This window comes from Trachurus trachurus, assembly GCF_905171665.1.
Source record: "Trachurus trachurus genome assembly, chromosome: 5".
NCBI lineage: Eukaryota > Metazoa > Chordata > Actinopteri > Carangiformes > Carangidae > Trachurus > Trachurus trachurus.
In genome coordinates this window covers 11,187,129-11,206,450 of record NC_139896.1, presented here as the reverse complement: position 1 = coordinate 11,206,450, position 19,322 = coordinate 11,187,129, and the positions used below count along the sequence as shown (strand labels likewise).

Below are 19,322 nucleotides of genomic sequence, written 5' to 3'. Positions count from 1 at the left end.
AAAATCATTTTTCACTCTCGAGAGTGAATTTTGTCGATCATAAGTTTTATGAGAATTGTGTTTAGACCAAAAGAGATGATTGCAAATTTGTTTTATACATGGGTTGTGGTATCTATGAGCTACAACATGAGGTAGTAAACCTAGCATGAAACTGCACCATTTTAGCTATGGGAGTAATAAACCCAAGCTAAGGTAGCTGTGGGGTAAGTTGATCCATTTGGCCAGGGGTAAGTTGAGCCACCTATCCTATACACTTAATGAATATATTTTGGCTGTATATGTCCAAATGATTAAATCAAGATTCTGTATGTTTGTGATTACAGTAAGTATGTTCCTATAAACAGGAAAAGTTGTTTGTAGTGTGCCAAACTTTACTTTCAAAGAAAAATATCTGTGATTCTTCCCAAGATGCCACGTAATTGCAAAACTCCCCAAATCTCAGTGAGTTGGTGGCTCAGCAGGAAGTCCCTGCCGTTTGTGTTCACCTGTAGCCTGGACAGATGAAATATTAAGTAAAGGGGGAGGTAGGAGATGGATGGAAGGAAAGAAGGGGGGTTGATCAATTTACCCCACTCCTATGGTCAACTTACCCCATTCATGGGGTAAGTTGAGTCACAAGACCACTTTTTTTGAACATGCTATATTTTAAAAACAGTTACATTTACACTAATTCTGTTCATTTGTAGGGATGCAAAACATCCTGAAATATATGCAGATGTGTTAGTTAGCAACACAACTATAATTGTCTTGATGTAGTGATCCTGAATACAAAAAGTGGCTCAACTTACCCCACTCTCCCCTACAGTACATGTAGGTGATAAGACGGATTTCATTTGTACAAGTCTATCGTTTATTTTTGGGCAAAAAACTCCAGACTCAACCTTTAACAGCTCTGCTGTCTGATGCGATGCTGATTGTTACGCACATTGACCTGCAGGCTGTTCACATGCCAGTCAGAGCCGTGGTCTTGACTAGTATTTTTGACCTCTTTACTTTTCCAATACAATAGCCCAAGTCGTTTATTTGATTGTAAAATCCAACACGCTGTTGGAAAAATCTATATGGACCTCATACTGTGGGTGTGCGTGAATGCGCACACATGCACAACTAGTAACATGCGTGTAGGGTCCGTTATTATATCTCACACTGGGGCCTGTGATTCGGTTGCTACGCTGCTGAGCAGAGGGGTGCAATGGCTTTAACAGGAACTATAGGAGTACAAAAAAAAGGTGCAAATTTGGACACATGATATCAAATGTGAATTTACACACACGGCTGCTGTGTATGTATCAAAAAAATATGATGTTTAGTTTTAGTAAACACATAAATATTGTATTAAATATATTATCTTAATTAAATGCATTATTTTTTTCATACTCACATTTTTCTGTTGCATGATAGCTTTAAACAAAAGGCTTGTTTTTGCTGTATTAATGATTTTCATTAATATCTTGAATGATGAATTACTCACCTGAGTCATAGACTTTCATGGGAATGTGCCTAAGGTGGCACTTTCATGGTCATGCATAAAAGCATTATTTATTTTTTGGCTTTTTTCAGAGTACATTTGACTCAAGAAACCCTACAATAAGAGGAAATGCAACATAAAAAATCATTTTATGTAATCCATTAAAGTGTTGAAGGAAAACATAATTGTATTACAGCTCTTTTATGGCAACAGCTTGATACCGTACGAGCCCAAATCTTTAAGATTTAAGTCCAGTGTTTAGTGTGTTGGCTTTTATTCTTTGATTTGTTTCCTGTTTTAATTAAACCCTTGAGGCAAGCACAAGAACTAAATACCCTAGGTTTCCTGTGATGTGCATTACAGAGCATTATGGATTGTTTTATACATTTTATCAATTCTAAAAGAGTGCATCCAGAGAGGTAATTATGAAGGTTTGGATGAAATATTAGCCTTCTTTAGCTTCTTTGTAAAGTGACCTTTGGATTCATCATCCAAAATGTGTCACAAATTGGACATTTAAAGTTTGTATATAGAAGAGGCAGCACTAGTTGCTTTGTATGCTGGGAGAATGATAACATGATTGTGATCACACTGCAGACAAAAACTGTTTTTGTTCTGCGAGACAGGACAACATCCTAAATGAGAAAAGTTGAATTGCATTAGTAAGGGCCATTGATATTCTGACAGTCCTGTCGGAATATCAATTCCCTTGAGAGGAGAAAATGTCCCTGGTGAGACAAAGGAAAAAAAGAAACAAGAGCCTGAAAATGTTCAAGTGAATCATCTTTTAGTCATTCTGCATGGCTGTGGCTCCTCGTGAATTTTTAAACTTAAGATGAGCGTTGCCACTCTTCACTGACACAAAGAGACAAGACCAGGCGTTTTATGCATTCGGAAGGATTTGTTGACATACGGAAATATTATGCCAGTGCAGCACTTTTCACTTCATTTGTGTTCTTACTGTGGTTACGTTAAAAAAGACCAGCAACCAAAGAATATTTCACCGTGTGGAATATGGATCACTGACTGTCAAAGCTCTCACCCAAAAGAAGGGTTAAGAGCAAAAATATCAAATAAACATGAGGCAAATTCCACCCTTGTTGATATTAAAGTGCTTCACATTTGCACTTTTGTTAAGTTTTTCAAGCTTTTACATTTAAGTCTTTGACCACAGCAGGCCTTAGAGAGCGATCTCTTGGTTGTTGCTGTTCATCATCATCTCCTCCCCTCTGTCTTGTCCTCCCCAGCTTGCTGACACTGATGGTTTCTAAGTGAGTATCTCATCCCTCTCTCTCTCCCTGTGTCATAATCACTGCTCTTTATGATCGGTTTGCCCTCTCTGCCCTTTCAAGATGCGGCATGTAATGAGGGCTCTGGAGGAATGTGTGAGTGGGCTATTTAGCTATTCAGACAAGATCAGCTCACACATCCCACGCTCTCTAACTCGACTCCCTACCACTGCCGCTCAGCTGAGCACAGCGATTGTTTGTCCCGCTCACAAGGTCACACACTGGATGGAGCTCAGACTTTTACAATATACATGTAGTATGTTAGGCTTTCTGGTGTCTAATCAGATCATGCAAATTACATGTTAAAAAGGAGCTATTTAAATATTCAACTTGAAGTCATTGACATTTATAAAGATTTATTGTAATTACCTCACAGCATTCAATCGCTGCATTTTTCTGTGTGCAGTTATAGGATCCTACCCTCAGGTTATTTAAAATCAAAACTCCTGCACACACACACCATCAACATTTAACAGCACAACAGGATATTATTAATTCCCTCGCAGTGCAACCTGAAAGTCAGACATTGATGTTTTTTGGACTGAGTGAACTTTTGATTATAAACTACTCCCATACACTTTAAGTTTACGGTATGCTGCCATAAATATGGATAAATGAATAAAAATGAATGTATGCATGATGCATGCTGTTCTTGACCAATCCCTTATGGGATTGTACAGTCACATTAATCAGCAACAAACTAAAATCACTATATTTAGGCTCTTTCCATTAACATCTTTCAGCACAGCAAAAACTAAGAAAAATAACTTCTTGGCCTCATGAATGTTTAAACATATACAGACAAACTGCTTGTATCAAACCACAAAAGGTTTCCAACTATGGGATTTAGATGAATACACGCATATGTGTTGTCATCCTTGTCTTGTCTATCTTATTGTCCTCATTAGGTTGCCTGAAGAAGGGATGGGGTGAGCTGGGGGATTGCCTGTCCATCACAGGGCTGGCATAAAGAGACAACCAACCAGTCACTCTCTCATGGGCTAGTTAGAGTCACACATGCGAAGAACATGCAAACTCCACACAGGATCAAACCCAAAACCTCTTAACAATGCAACGGCCCCTGGATCACAACATACACAACCAAAATATATAATCTACATGAAGCCTATGCACCATTTAATCTCAAGAGCATTATTAAACATTTAAACCTAATTCAAATTACACTTACTTTAAGTATAATACATGGTCTAATCCACTTCAATTAGAACACTATTTGCCATAATTAAATGCATCCCTGTGATCCAAGCTGGCGTTAAACCATTTTAGCCTATAATATTCATTCTTCAAATATTCATTGTTAATCATCTAATTGTGGGCGGCACAGTGTTGCTCTAATTAGCACTGTTGCCTCTCAGCAGGAAGGTCCTGAGTTCGACATGTTGGACAAGACACTCCCTGTGCTTGCCTCTCTCCAGGTATTCTGGCTTCATCCCATAGTCCAAAGACATGGGCAGTAGGTGACTCACATGCACAGCTACGTGGTGTAGACAATGGATAGACGGAGTCCAATTATTGTTAAAGAAGAAGTGATACAGAATTTAAATAATTTAAAGAATACAAATTCTATGGTGAAGTTTGGACTATAGATAGTAGCTATCACTTTAGAGTGTGAACTCCTCCTCCTCAGGTTGTTGAAACCCCCAAATCTTGTTGTGACGTGAAAAATCTCACCTGCATGTGTGATTTTCTCACCTGCAACAACAACAACCTATAATCACTAACCTATATTTAGGCCTACTTCTTTAGCATCTTTCCGCACAGCGAAAACTAAGAAAAGTAACTTCATGGCCTCATGAGTGTTTGAACGTAGAGTAGCCTACACAGACAACCTGCTTATAAAACAACTGGATTTAAATCTCACCTCAATGTTGCAGGTGAGATTTTTCTATAGGCTTCAGTCGGCTATCCAGTACTCCCATTAAGCTGGCCTGCTCTCCCTGCTGTGCCTTTCCTGCCCACCAGAAGCTGCCTTCATCAGTCTTTGTTAAGCATTTCCATTTCCCATTCTGTGTTGTAAACTGTTTTTCTTTTTTATACAACATCTATTGCACATCTGCCCGTCCTGGGTGAGGGATCCCTCCTCTGTTGCTCACCCTGAGATTTCTCCATTTTTTTCCCTTAAGGGTTTTCTTGGGAGTTTTTCCTCAGTCAATGTGAGGATCTACTGTAAGGGCAGAGGATGTTGTCATGATGCAAAGCCCTTAGAGACAAATTGTTAGTAAAAAGGGGCTAATTAAATTGCCTTGTCTAGCTTAAACATTCAAAGGACAGCAGATCATATTTGTAGTTGTATCATTGTGATGTGAATTGGTAGCCTACATGTTAATCTCCACCTCTGAACCTCTTTTATAGGCTACAGTCTATGCTCTGAACACGTGAACTAGGCTACATGGGAACATACAGTAGGCTACAGTACATGTTCACTGACCTTAGGACTGTCTCTGTTTCTGAAGCCCCGCCCACGTCCGACTGTTGACCTATGAACGGCCCCGTGTTTAACGCGCACATGCTCGCGACGTCATCTCTCTTTGGTTTTCCGTGTCAACATGGCGGCATCCATGGCATCCCAGGCTGCAGCGAGAGGACTGAGGACAGCCACCTCTAAACACATTCTCCTTGACAAACTCAAGGTACTCTCACCGGTCGCGTTACCGGCAACACATTTCCCTCCTGTCACCGGCCAGTTCCGCTGTCGTTTGTCCGTCGCCGTCGTCTCGGAGAGCCGATAGTGTCGCTACCTTGCTAGCATGTTAGCATGTCAGAGCGGAGAGAGAGGGTTTGACAGATCAAAGTTGAGGAGGGTGTCAGTTCCCTGCTGATGCAACGCGGCTGTCTTCACTGTAACCTGCAGGTCCTGTAATAACTGTAATCATGTGCCATGGAATAAGTGCTGCTCTTTAAAATAACAGTCGTTTGACAAGGGCTTGTCCCCCCTCTCTATTAGAAAAACTTCACCAAACTGTTCACTAATGCAGCCCTGTTTGACGGCTGCAAAATACGAATTTCATGTCCCTTCTGACTGCAGTGCAAAATGCGTCAAGCTTTAAAGTTTTATAATATTATATTAAGATTAGGCTGTACGTCTATAGTGGAGTGAAGAGGTGGTTTATCATTAACTGCACGGGCAGTACATGCTCACAGTGTAGTTGTAAAGCCAGCTCAGGTTAGATACACTGTGCCTGAAGTTTCTGACTCTGCAGCTCTGTTTCAGATAAGCCCACAGTGGAAAGGTTAACACCTGCACTTTGATCCTCCAGTATCTGTTTGTGTGCTGTGGCCAACAGTTGGCAGAATGCATCTGATTTGCTTTGTCTGTGCACACAATGGCAAATAATTATAGTCACATCATTATCCGTTTCGAAAACAAAGCATTAGACCTAATGATTACAAACAAAATGCTGCCAAAGCCACAAAAAAGGAACCAGAAATAAATCCCCCGGCCTTGTATTGACTAACAAACAAATGCACTCTTACAGAGAAGAAAGCAGAGTTGTGTTTTTGTAATTTAATTTCAAAGCGTCAGGACAAGAAGATAAATAAATCAGCGTGTTCTTCTGCAAGCTGTGTCTCAGTTTGATATGTTTTTTTTTCTCAGTCAGTAGCAATGATCTTGTCTTTATTGGAAGCGTGTCTGTGGAAGTGTTCGTGCTTGTGCAGATTTCCTGACTGAAAAGACTGCAGAAACTTGTTGGTTGTGTTACGATGGACCAGTCAAACACTCGCACTTGCGTTGTATTAAGTTAAAACAGTAAAGTTGTGCTTCTCTAATCTCATCATATTTACTCTTTCATATCTGCTTTTGCTGCGTTTCCCTGATAAACTGTGGCACTGACTGAGCCCTTGGTTTTAAACTGAGAGGATTATGTTGTTGTTGAAAACTGGGGTCAAGTCAAAGCCGTTTTATTTTTATTGTGCCAAATCAATACAGAAAGGGAGAGGACTTTTCTTTTCTTTTTTTCTTTTCATAGAGCAGTTATAGACTGTGCACTTTAAGAGACACCAACACTCCCCCGAGTCAGGTTTTCTGTGTTTAGGTTGTGCATTATGTTTTATACAGCCAGCCAGAAAAAGGACTTGATTGCACTTGTAGATCATCATTGTAATCGTAACATAGTAATTGGGTAGCGGACTCTCAATTTCATCAGCCGTACTTACTTTCATCAATTGATTTTAAATACATATAGCCTAATGTTGATGTGCAATTTTTTTGGTAAGTTTTAGTTTTTTTTTCAGCATTTTTGCCTTTAGATAGGACAGTGGAGATAGGACAGGAAACCATGGAGAGAGAATGGGGTAGCCTAACAGACACTCAGTAAATCATTGTCCTGGTTGGGAGTTGAACAGGCGATCTCCCTGCATAGTGTGGTAACACTCACCCACTGGAGCACCCCCGCAAATTTGCATTTTTATCGCAAATTTTCACTTTTTCCTCTCAAGTGCTTATTCTCACTGAATGCCCGTTGCTGTCTGGAGAAGGAACCTACAAATGTTGGCATTTTCACTTACCTGGCTGATCTTAGACAAGTTAGGTATCAAGATGTTGGAGGTGTGGCTGTACATTTTAAATGTGACCTTTTTTTCTTTTTTTTAAAGTATATTTTTTGGCTTTTTGCCTTTATTTGATAGCACAGTATAGAAAGACGGGAAAGAGGGAGGCAGAGAGAGGGGGAATGACATGCAGGAAAGGTCTGCCCGACGCGGGACTCGAACCGGGGACGCCTGCTTTGAGGACTGCAGCCTCTACATGGGGCGGCCGCTTTAACCACTGCGCCACGCACCGCCCCAAATGTGACCTTTTTTACTGATTGTTTTTTTGAACTGATATTTCCTGAAACAAATGAAGATGTCTTGTCGAGAGTGGCTCAGTATCCTAGGAAACCCTTTTCGACTGAGGGCTCCTGTGAAGGCAAAGGGAGACCTAATTAGGTTGCTGAGAGGTATTATCAGCTATTTAGGCATGTGGCCATTAATACATAAAATAAGTAAAAATTAATATGTTTAAGCAAATATTACAAAGAGTAGGTTTTTGAGGTTGCAGGATATGTAAAATTCAGCCACAATGTTTCAAGTCTTCCGCTCACCCATTGTTAAACCCACATTATAATAATAAACATCATTCATCCGAAATTAAGTGACCACATTTAAACCCAAATAATCTATTTTATTTATGTTGTATTTTTACGTACTTGCTGGCAAATTTCTATTCTCACTTTTATAGGCTATTTCTTCCTCCGTCCTATTCTTTCCTCTCTCTCTCGCTCTCTTGGACCAGGTGATAAGAGTAATGATCAGGGATTCTCTCTGGTCTGTAGCACAGTATTGGAGCCTGAACTGATTGACAACCAGGTACTGTATCTGCAACAGAATCAAATCATCTTTGACAGAATGATAGCTAAGCTGAGGAATTCAATTTGTGATTATTTGTCAACAACAATACAGGGGACATCACAATATTCAGATGGTTACGCTTCAGGATGCTTTTAAAGGGGGAGTGAAGTTTTTTTTTCTTTCTGCCCCCCCTCTCTCTCTGTCTTCTTCTCTCTCATAAATCAAATCTCCTGAATTCTTGTCTGCACAGCGAGATAATCCTCAGGCTGTTTTTCACTGTCGCTGCACAGTGGTGAATTTGTAAACGTTTGTTAAGTTTTTATTTTTTGTAAGGTGCTCCTGCTTACTAATAATCTAGCGGTGTTAAAGCCCAGCATGGTTTGAAGGGAAACACTGGGAAGAGAGGTGGCTCAATGAGACTCAGTCCTGAATATTTTACAGAGGGGGGCGGAGAGCCCTCTGCTTGCAACGACTTCTTTTGCTGGAACTTCAAACGACGGGCAGCTTCCCCATCTGTCTCAGCAAGAACACATTTACATTTCCTCCCCGCAAGGGATACTGGAGGACAAAGTTAGCTCTAACTGGATTTGAATATCGCTTCACCAAGGTTAATAGCCATTTCTGTAGCTGGTGAGGTGCTTAGACTTTTTCAATAATTTAGAAGGGCTGCAGTCATTAGGAATTGTTGGCAGCTTCGGAAATGGGGAATGCAATGAGTGAATGCACTCCTATCGGCTTAGCTTCTGCTGTTGTTCCTGTGCAGATAATGAGGGAAAAGTGGGAGTGATGCTGAAAATTAGTTGAGAAAACAGTGTCAGTGAATGCTGACAGCTGTACTTCATTAAAATTGCAGTATGATAAAGATTATCTTCAGCTAGTTTATCAATCATCTTTGAAATTAGATCTTCAAACGTACCATAAGCGTCATTTGGATTTCATAATTGAGTCTACCAGGAGCCACGCTCTGTGAACTTTTTTTTTTCCCCCAAGTCATGTGGACCTGACTTGCCTTCATGAATATAAGGAAACTTGGACTGGATCAGTCTGCGTATTTGTTTTCTTTGCCATAAAGACACTGATGGGACTGTAACTGTGTTGTAGAGCAACGTGGCAGTGCTCACTGCAAATTAAGATGCTAGAAAAGAAGGTATACCAGAAAAAGTAATAAGATGTCTCTTCACAACCAGCCGTTGTACTGTAGGCCTACGGTACTGACACAACCCCAGACACTTTGACTCTGAATTTAAAAATGTGACAAGCTAGTTTTATTATTCTTGGCACAGGCGCTATGATAATTGTTAAAGAGGCAAAAACGTATTTCGGTGAAGCTTTATTTTGTGACATGAACCAGGCACGCTACTGTCATATTAATGGATCACTGTTCAAGCATGAGTAGTCTGCATAGTTGCTATAGTAATGCAAGAGTTGTGGTTCAAACAGATGCCCATGGCCAAGTTCATACATGTGGACTTGCATATATATGGAGCTGAACTTTGACACAGTTGTTCATCCTTGTATTGCTGCCTTCTTATTCCTGTGTTATCTCCCCCTAAGACTCGACACCTTTGAATATGACTCTGTACACCCTCTCTTATTAACTATGCTAATTAATGAAATCCCTATCTGTAGAGACACAACAGTCAGGTTTTCTATTCTTAAGCCTGTCTGCAGGAGATTAGACCTGCCCTGCCTAAAGACCTGCCAATGATGCAAATCTCACTGATCTAAATCCTGGAGCCATGCTCTACTGCTCCCGCCTCTGTCTCTGCTCCTCTGTTCTATTCCTGGATCTCTAACAGACAGATGTCATTTCTCTCTCCATACTTTAATGGTCTGGGCACGACCTTAAACACAAGGTCATATAAAGCTACAGTATGTGAGTGGATTATAGCACTAATTGGAGCAAGTAGTACATCTTTTGTGTCATACATGCAACTTTTATATAATTTTCCCCTATTGAAGTGAAAGCCGAGCATGGTTTTTGATATCGTCAGTAAGCATTATGGGATTTGCACAGAAATGAACTCGACCGTAGCAGCTCAAAGTACAGGCAAAGGTACTCTTTAACAAAAATTATGCATTGCAAGCAGTGGCCATGGTATGAATGGTATACTGCACTCTTCCTGTCAACTGCTGTGGTTGTAAGATATAAAAGTAAGCTACATGATTTTCCATCTCGTTTTTATCTGCCAACTTCTTTGATCAACCAGTACAAAACCATATCCATCAAATTATATTTTCTTTTCCAAAAACATTGAAGTAATTAATAACAGTAATAATATTATTGAGCAAAGAAAACATGCTAAACTTTTAATACATTGTTTCCCTATAAGCCTCTAAACACCTGTTCATCCAGTTGGAAGGCGACGTCTGCAGTGAAACCAGACGACAGAAGAGTTATCCGTGTTGCCAGATCTCGCCACAGTATGTTGATGAGACTGAGACAAGCCTCGAACAAAGTTAATTTTTTCCTCATTCATCTGTCTTACATTTTAGTGTCAGGACCTGTGGATTGTGAAAAATGGGTCCAATATTTTTTTTCAGTGACTATGGGACGAAAGAATGGGAATAACTTTACATACATATCAGATAAAATGGAGTCACATGATCAAGTCATTATGCTTTTTTTAAGTGGCCTTAGGCTTTTACCAGTATTACAGCCCTACCATCCTTGCCATTACTTTTCATGCAAATCCACAGAGGCGGTGCCAAAGTTGAAGACAGATAGAGGAACTTCTGCCATCAGCACTCAAGTATTTAATTAATTAAAGGAGACCATGCTGTATGGCTTTTTGAATTAGTTCACTAATGCTTCATGAGGCATGTTCCTGCTACATGGCTGACTTGAAGGGGAAATATGCCTGTGATTCACACTGACCTGTTTATGCTGAAAATCCACATCAGCTCTGCTCCTTTGCCTCCTCTACTTTCTTTAGTGTACGTGTCACCTCTATCACAGCTTACTACACAGTGCTTGTCTAATTACGAGACTGTCTGTATTTATGAGTTGCAACTAAGTAGCAAACTGCCACCTCATTAGCAGAAAAGCAGTCGACTGCAATCAGCGTGGCAATGATTTTGATAGGCGCTCTGAGTACTGCACTCCCTGATTCAGCCAGTGCTCATGGAAGTGGACACTATAAAGTTCCCCTTTAAATTCTTCCCGGATGGTTAGCTAAATGGATGGAGAAAAGAGATGAGTTCATAACCTGAATGGGAACAAATCAATTACATAGAATTGGTGAACTGGCAATCTGTTAATTTCTTAAACATTTGATAATGCCCCTTGAGGAGCATTCTGGTTAATTTGCTCTGCAGTCATTTGTCGTCACTAATTAGGCAGTGTCATTTCAAAGGGCTTAGGGTCCAGCCATGACAAGTAATGAGGATTTTAACCTCACCAGACATCTGGGGATACCGCTTTATAATATGCGATATTAAGTGCCTCTGGAAACTCCAGTTGTCCCCTTTCTGTGGTTAGCTGGTTAGAACAAAGTGCACAGCTTTGTACTGTAAGAAGTCATGCAGGGATTTTTGTGTTTTCTCGGACCCAATTCCCCAGATATACATGGCAATTTCTGCTGTTGTAATAATGTGACTTTGGGAAATGATATATAAGTATTAAAAAATTCCCCAGCTCTGCTATTAGATGAAATGTTTCCCAGTAATGTTCCTTGTCATTAAAAATCTAGATTTCTTTTTGAGTTTGTTGCAGAAATTGTAATAAGTCACTGAAACACAACAGAACAGCATTTTTCCTTGAAGAAAGGAAAAAAAAGAAACAAAACAAAAACTCTACCAGACTAAGAGCTCTTGGCCATTCTAGCAGCACAATGGCAATGCTAACAATGTTTGCTCAAATACCAAAATATTGGATAAATTAACAATTTTTCTCCCTATTGCAAATTTGTATAGATAGATAGATAGATAGATATACGTAGATAGATGGACCATGCATACAGACTGTTTGGCTTTTACTATTAAAAGTATCCACAACAGTTTAGTAAAAAACCTGCTTTGAATCTTTCTTGTCCTTTTTCTCTGCTGCATTATTTTTTCTGTGGTGCTTTGTCCTCCCTTTCCCCTGGCATTTCAGGCAAAAAATCCACTATGACAGGGGATATCCAGTGGTTACTAGAATGAGGGTCACGGGGAGGACACCGGGAGTCCTAAAATGATCTCAAAAGCCCCTTTTGAAACATCACTGTTTGGAGAAGTTTCTCCTCTTAAACCGTAATGGAGAGTCATACAGGCCACATCAGTGCAGATTTACAATGTTCTCATGAATATGCGTGCATAAAATTGTTCCTTCACTTAAGTACTGTTTTTGTGTCGGCTTTTTAAAAAATCAATTCTGGATCAGCGTATTGAAATTTTCACTTAATGGAGCCACATTACGTCTGATGATAGCCGCTGTGTGAGTGGTATTGAATCTTGTGAATGCCTTCCACTCCTTACTGTTATTACGCAGGTGCACGTAAAAGCCTTGTCTATATTTAGAATAGAGAATTGGCTGGAATAAAACACCAAAGGGTAATATATTTCATTTTTATTGAGTACTGAAAAGGTGGTGAATAATGAAGACTCTTGTTCAGGTGTCCTATAAGGTATTGATTAGGCTCATGCAGCAGCACTTTGCATGCGTCTTCCACATCATCAGTAAGAGCACTCTTTCCAACATGTCTGTTTGTGCTCCTTATCTAATTGAGAGCTGGGTCTACAGCTGCCACTTTATATTCAAAATTTTAACATCGTGTTAAAACGAGGGACAGAGTTAAGTATTCAAACTCTAAACTGTTCAAATTTAAAATGTACTGTCCATTAACACATGATAGTGTTTCAAGTTTCCTTCGTGGTCCAGAGGCTTTAGATGCACCCGTTGCAATTTTCTTGACTGATTAATGGACAGCAATGTGACTTCTTACCGGTTACTGCTCTTCACTGTTCACCAGCGATGGATGATTATTAATATTGATGGCTCTTATCCAAGGCACACAGAAGCAATGACTGTAGTGCGGACACCCAGAACTTTAAGGTGGCAGCTGCCATGCAGGTGATAAGTTAGCTGTGTGCCGCTTTTAGCCTCTTTCTCCCTTTTCGGCTTGTCTTGGTCCGAAATTGCTTCATAGCTTTGGTTTCCGCCCCAGAACCTCCAGTGTGCAGGTGTATTGTGTGTGTGTGTGTGTGTGTGTAGCAGGGTTCCCGCGGGGTCTTAAAAAGTCTTAAAAGCATTGAATTTCAAATTTGAAAATAATACCTTAAAAAGTCTTGAAAAAGTCTTGAATTTTTATATTTGGGTCTTAAAAATTGTGCTGTTTGTAACTTCTCTCTATTTTTAAGTTTTTATTTGTCAATCGCGAATATTTAATAAAAAATAATGTAAATACAGAGAGGCGGAACTAATCATTTCGACCGCACCGCAATCAGGAGGGTATAAATAATCTGAACACAAGCTAGATACGTCACTGCAGACTTCATTTATGAAGACCCCCTGTTCATTTGCACGGTTACTGTGAACTGTTTTTCAAATAAACGCACACTGTGAAATTCAAGAATTTCATTTTTCTTCTTTGCCGATATGGCTGTAAAACAGGCCGACTAAAGTCTTAATTTCATGTATAAATGGTCTTAAAAAGGTATTAAATAGTCTTAAATTTAACTTTAAGAAACTTGTAGGAACCCTGGTGTAGCCATGTCTGCATGCTCTTGTGTGTGTGATGTGAACTATCATGTGGCACAGAATCAGATATCTGAGACTGATTGTCAGGCCACCGATTACAGCCTGTCAAGGAGTTCCTCATATCTTTATCATAGATTCCTGAATCGTTTAAAAAAAAAAAAAAGAATACATAAAAATCACACCGCAGTGGTTAGCACTGTTGCTTCACAGCAGTATGGTTCAAGGTTTGACTGTGCAGCCTTTAATGTATGTTCTCCCTATAGGTGTTCACTGAGTGCAGTCCAGAGACATGCAGGTTAGAGTAATTGGTGACTCTGCCAATAGGTGAGAGGGTGAGAATGAATGGTTGTCTGTGTCCATGTATCAGCCCTGTGATAAACTCCTGACCTGTCCAGGATGTAGCCGCGGCCGCCTCTCACCCCACGTCAGCAGGGACTGACTCCAGCCCCGTGTCTCCCCTCTGAAGTAAAAGTGCAAAGTGAAACAGAAAGCTGGGCCACAGACTAACTTTTTTTTACTTAAAATCTTAGGAGCACAAGCAGAAAATTTACAGGCACACACACGCACACCGTAAATCACCTTGCAAAGCAAATATTCACATTTTCTTTTCATTCATGATCCTCACACACATTGACCTGCCACCTGTAATGACAGATTCCAGATTTATTTAAGGCACCCTTTCCATGTTTCACCACAGTGTTGAAAAATAAAGTACAGTAGATGAAACATTTACTTGCACTGTTTCAAAATGCCCACATTTAGGGGCAGTCTGGAACCCTGGAAAGGGAAACACAATTGTATTATTATTATTTTAGCGTTTATTTAACTACTTAATCATTTGAGTAATCTTTATTGATACATGTGTCAGTAGATAAATCAACTATATGACTTCAGCTTAATTAACATCACAAAATGACTCACACATGCACATGATGTGGTAAGTGTGATGGATGTGCACAAGTAATCAAATAATTCTATAATTTGCAGCTCAACCCCTTGTCAGCGAGTGTGTAATGATTTCATGAAGTCATAATTAATTATTTGTGAATATCACCATAGCATCACACCAGCACGTATAGACTTTGTGTTCCAGAAATAGCCTGGGCTGGATTGGTGAAGCCACAGTGCTCATGTCCTTAGTTAGATAAATAGCCTGTGTTCAGAGATAATGCTCCCTTAGTGATACAACTGCCAGGGCAGCATCACATCTTCACTCACTATTTGCTGGATCCTGTCTGGTTTCACTGCCATTCAAGAAACAAATGTGTTTTTTAACCTGCGTCGTCAACCCTTTGAATTTTTGAGTGACAGATTGATGAGCGGCGTGGCATCGACTGGCTGCTGTTTATGGGCCCGATCAAAGGTGATTGCCTGCTTTGTAACCTTCCCCTGTAAATTAAGGCTTATGGCTCTAATAAATTTCCAAAGGAGCCAGAACCACTCTGTCAGATGGTGACTTTTTGACATTGTTCCACTCTCTCTTAGTGATAAAGACAACTGCTTTAAATTAGCCCTAGGATATTGACTCCTTAAGTTTAACAGAAGGGCAAACGACAGAGTAGTGGCATGTCTTGAAATGACTTTGGAAAGTGCCAAGATCAGACATCCTCAATGTGATGACACTTCTCATAACAAGTGTGGTTTGACATTGTGCATGCTGCTCTCAACCAAACATGAGACTGCACAATTTTGTGCCTCTTAGGAGGAGTCCTGATGTTGCATGACGCCGTGCTGAATACCATATGGACCGGCCAAAGAAGTGTTGTCGGAGTATCATTGACAATACCAAGATTTTGTCCTTCAATGCCACTCGTGGATTAGTACAGCTGAGACAGGGACTTGGCAACCTGATGCAGCTGCTGTCTGTCCTCTGTGTGCCTTTGTGTGAGGGTAACTCCACTCTGGATGCTCTATGGGGAGAGTGGCCGTATGGTGACATAGTTTATTCAGCACATTTCAATGTTCCAACTATTCTTCTGTTCTTTTTTTAACTTGTGAGCGTCAACACAATTTAGTTTTAAGAAATGTCTCCGAATATTTGTCTTTTGGTTTGTTTACAAACTGTGTTAATGTGCTACATCATTATAATGTGATTTTTTTCTTCCAAGTGCTTTAGTATCATGAACAACAAGTCAAAGTTGCAATGCACACTGATTTGTTGTATTTTCACCGTCATCGCAAAATCATTATATTTACATGAGTGCTAATCCTAAGCAAATAGTCAACTGTTATGAAGAAGCTTTGAGATCATATCTGAGGAAGGCTTTTATGTATGAAGACATCAACATGAACTCATCGGGTAGTAGGCTATAGCTGATGAAATCTTGGGTTTTTCTGATGAGAATATTTTCATTTTGACTCTTAATGCATTTGCCTTGAAATCAGAAGTCGTGTTGAAACAGATGTACTTCAAACAAAGCTATACAAAACTTGTTGGCTTTTTGATTTTCAAGTGCTCGGCCATCAGAGCCAATCAAATAGTGGTAAAGGTGCCAAAGAAAAAAGCATGTTGTGTCAGCTATTTCAAATAGTGTTCTCAGTCAAAAAGTAGACAATTTCAGACTAACATGAATGATGATTTAATTATTGTGAAGGCCAAATTACAATAAAATTAAGATTTGGGCATTTTAATTTTATTTTCAGACATCAATCAGATGGAATGTTTTGTGCATCTCATCTCCAGTACACCATGCTTGATGTATGAAATGTTCTGTTTAGTTAACAGAACTAACCTCAGTCAACCTCAGATAATAGCCAATTTAATGTAGATGTACTTGAAACTCACACTGATCTCTACCTCATGTGAGCATTCCCAAACTTAGAAACTTTGATCTAAACATTAATCAAAAACACCACAAGGATCTGACTGAAAGGAGGACTTTTGTTTTTGGCTTAAAACAAAAAGCCCCATTTCAAGAGAGAGAGAGGGAGAGAGAAAAAGTCAGTATCCACCCTTGCTTAAGTGTATTGCCGTGACATTTTGTGATCACTCGCTGAATGTCAAGATTCTTGCTGCAAGCCTGCTGAAAGCAAAATTCTTGCACAGAATAAGTGCTTCATCAGGATGACTTGAGCTTCCTTCTCCTCTGTCATGTTTGAATTTTGTAATGAAGGTTTTTTACTAAAAAGTGAACACATAAAACATAATTGAGGCTAGTGGTGTTACATTAACGCTGTCGTCATGGATTTAGCAATGGCATACTTTTCTTCCTGTAAATGAACGTGTCCCTGACCTAAGGGAAAAGCCAGGTATGCATTTTGTTAGGATTGCTCGGATAAGGAGTTTTGGGGCCACTCACCTATTGCTGAGCAGTATCAGATGATACCAATTACAGGGTCTATTTGAAGCGTCCTATTTATAGTTTCACATTATTTATTTATCCATTTTAACCATTGTCAAGTCTTTTAAGAATGAACCTGCTTGGGACTAAGCTGTCTCCCCCTGTTTTAGACATTACCTCTTTGACCCTGAGCCTATAATTTTTATTAGGTAAATGAAGGGAAAGGAGACAGAGCTTTGGATGAGGCTTAGTAACTGAAGTGAAAGCTTACAATCCCAGTTGTGTTCATTGACATTATTGCTTCGGAGTAATCCTGTCCATTTCGAATGGCAGAGCTAGTAAGATCTGTTCCCTCAATGTCTCTTTTTTTCTGCTCATCTCCATATATAAATAGAGAATATTGCTGTTTATCATTGTCACCACTCTCTCTTGCCTCTGCGTCCCACTTCACTTCTCCTGGATACATTCATAAGAAAGATCTTGAGTGCTTTTGTGTGTCACAGAGTTTGCTGTGAATACATTATCCCATCCAGGACCCATGTCAGAAGGTACAACTTTGTTTTTGCCATAGTGTATCTTCTAGTGCATCCCACGTGTGTCTATTCTCTTCTTCTTTTTGTGTGTGTATTAGGAATAAGTAGAGCAGTAGTTAGATAGAAAGAATGGGTAGGGTTGTCTCTAGAGTGCCGCTGATGATAATTACTGTAGAGAGAGTGTCTCAGGGGACTGTGGGCCAGCTGCTTGCTTGCCTGCCTGCGATGCCGCCACACTGCCATCCACCAATGCATTCTTTCAGGGCAGACATGTTGCACTTGGATTATTCCTCTCCTGTCAAGACCTCAGCCGTATCGTGACTTGACAATTTTCTACAGGGGCAACTTATTTTCAATATGAAAAGAAGTGGCAAATCGATCTGTGTTATAATAAGCACATGTGGGTTGCACAACTTGGGAAGCTTTTTGGTCTTGTAACACTGGAGATTTCAATTTGAATCGTTCCTATTATGATGTATTTTCCTGTTCATGTTCATATTCAAGTTCATGGAAACAGTCATGAAAGTCTCCTTGGTCATTTCTAATAAATGGACTGCATTTATGAAGTGCCTTACCAGTTCTATTGACCGCTTAAAGTGCTTTACAATACAGGCTACCTTCAGTCATTCAGGTCTACACTCACTGATAGAACACGATTTGGTGACACTTCAACTTGCGTAGGAGGAGCCGGCGATCGAACTACTGACCTTCTGGTTAGTGGACGACCTGCTTCACCTCCTGAGCCACAGCCGCCCACAAATAATACTTTTTTTTTAGCAAACACAGTAATACTTTAAATAGTGTTGGTTTATGATTTTGCAGTTGTATTTTGGTTTGGCTATAAGCTGTAATCACTACGGTACCTGCATGTGCTTCAGCTGCTTTGCAATGGAGGTGAAGCCAGTCGATGCAAGAGTCGGAACTCTAGCAGATGGTTGGTTATTGCAAAACTACACCATAATTGATGAATTCCATTGACCTGGAGTCTAAAAGTGGATTGATTTAAACTTTTCAGAGCGTTATCTGGTTTTTACAAAGTGGAATCCTTAGCTTCAGATCACCACTTGTGCATGAAACAGACTTTTAAGCTCTGTGATTGGATACCAAAATGCCCACTGGGAATCAGAGTTGGCTTGTCTGCTCACATTTTTATGTTCACAGGCTTATACCGCAGACACTTCTTCTTCTTTTTTTAATCAGGGAACTGCAGTTTTTTCTTTGTTTGAAGTGTTTTCTGGACGTTTTATGCCTTTTATTTGAAAATGGACAGGAGGATGTTGACAGCAATTCAGGGGAGATAAAGGTTCCCCGTTAAACAAAGGTCCCCACAGCCAAAATCCAATATACTGTAGTAATCGTAATTTATGGTACGTGTCCAAACCTACCAAAATGAGAGATCTCTATTACTCATCTTTATTACTGATGAATGTATTGATCACTTCATGTTTTCTCTTTTTAAATGAACTGTAATTTTCTATGAAAACTGTAGATTCCTGAAATACCTCCTCACATCATTCTCTATCAGGTATCAAACCTGTAACATTTCAGTTCTTTCAATGATATTCTAAAAAAATATTGTCAGAGAAGTCTAGTGTGTTGGGTTGTTTTGGGGAACTCTGATCTATTTTTATTAAGAAGGGAAAGTATCTCTTCCAGAATATGTTGGTTGGTAAAGCAACAGGTTTGCTCTTGTTTTGTTACTCATTGTTTACCTCTGAACCA

At 39.8% G+C, this 19,322-nt stretch overlaps 1 protein-coding gene across 1 annotated transcript in view; it reads left to right on the top strand.

Moving 5' to 3' along the window:
• The first annotated feature begins 5,282 nt into the window (after positions 1-5,282).
• The window catches only part of suclg2 (succinate-CoA ligase GDP-forming subunit beta), a 91,955-nt gene continuing 77,915 nt past the window's right edge, over positions 5,283-19,322 (top strand). The window contains exon 1 of the mRNA XM_083971005.1: positions 5,283-5,408. Coding sequence (XP_083827131.1) covers positions 5,325-5,408 — 84 coding nt within the window. The 5' untranslated portion in view covers positions 5,283-5,324. The remainder of the gene's footprint in view (positions 5,409-19,322) is intronic.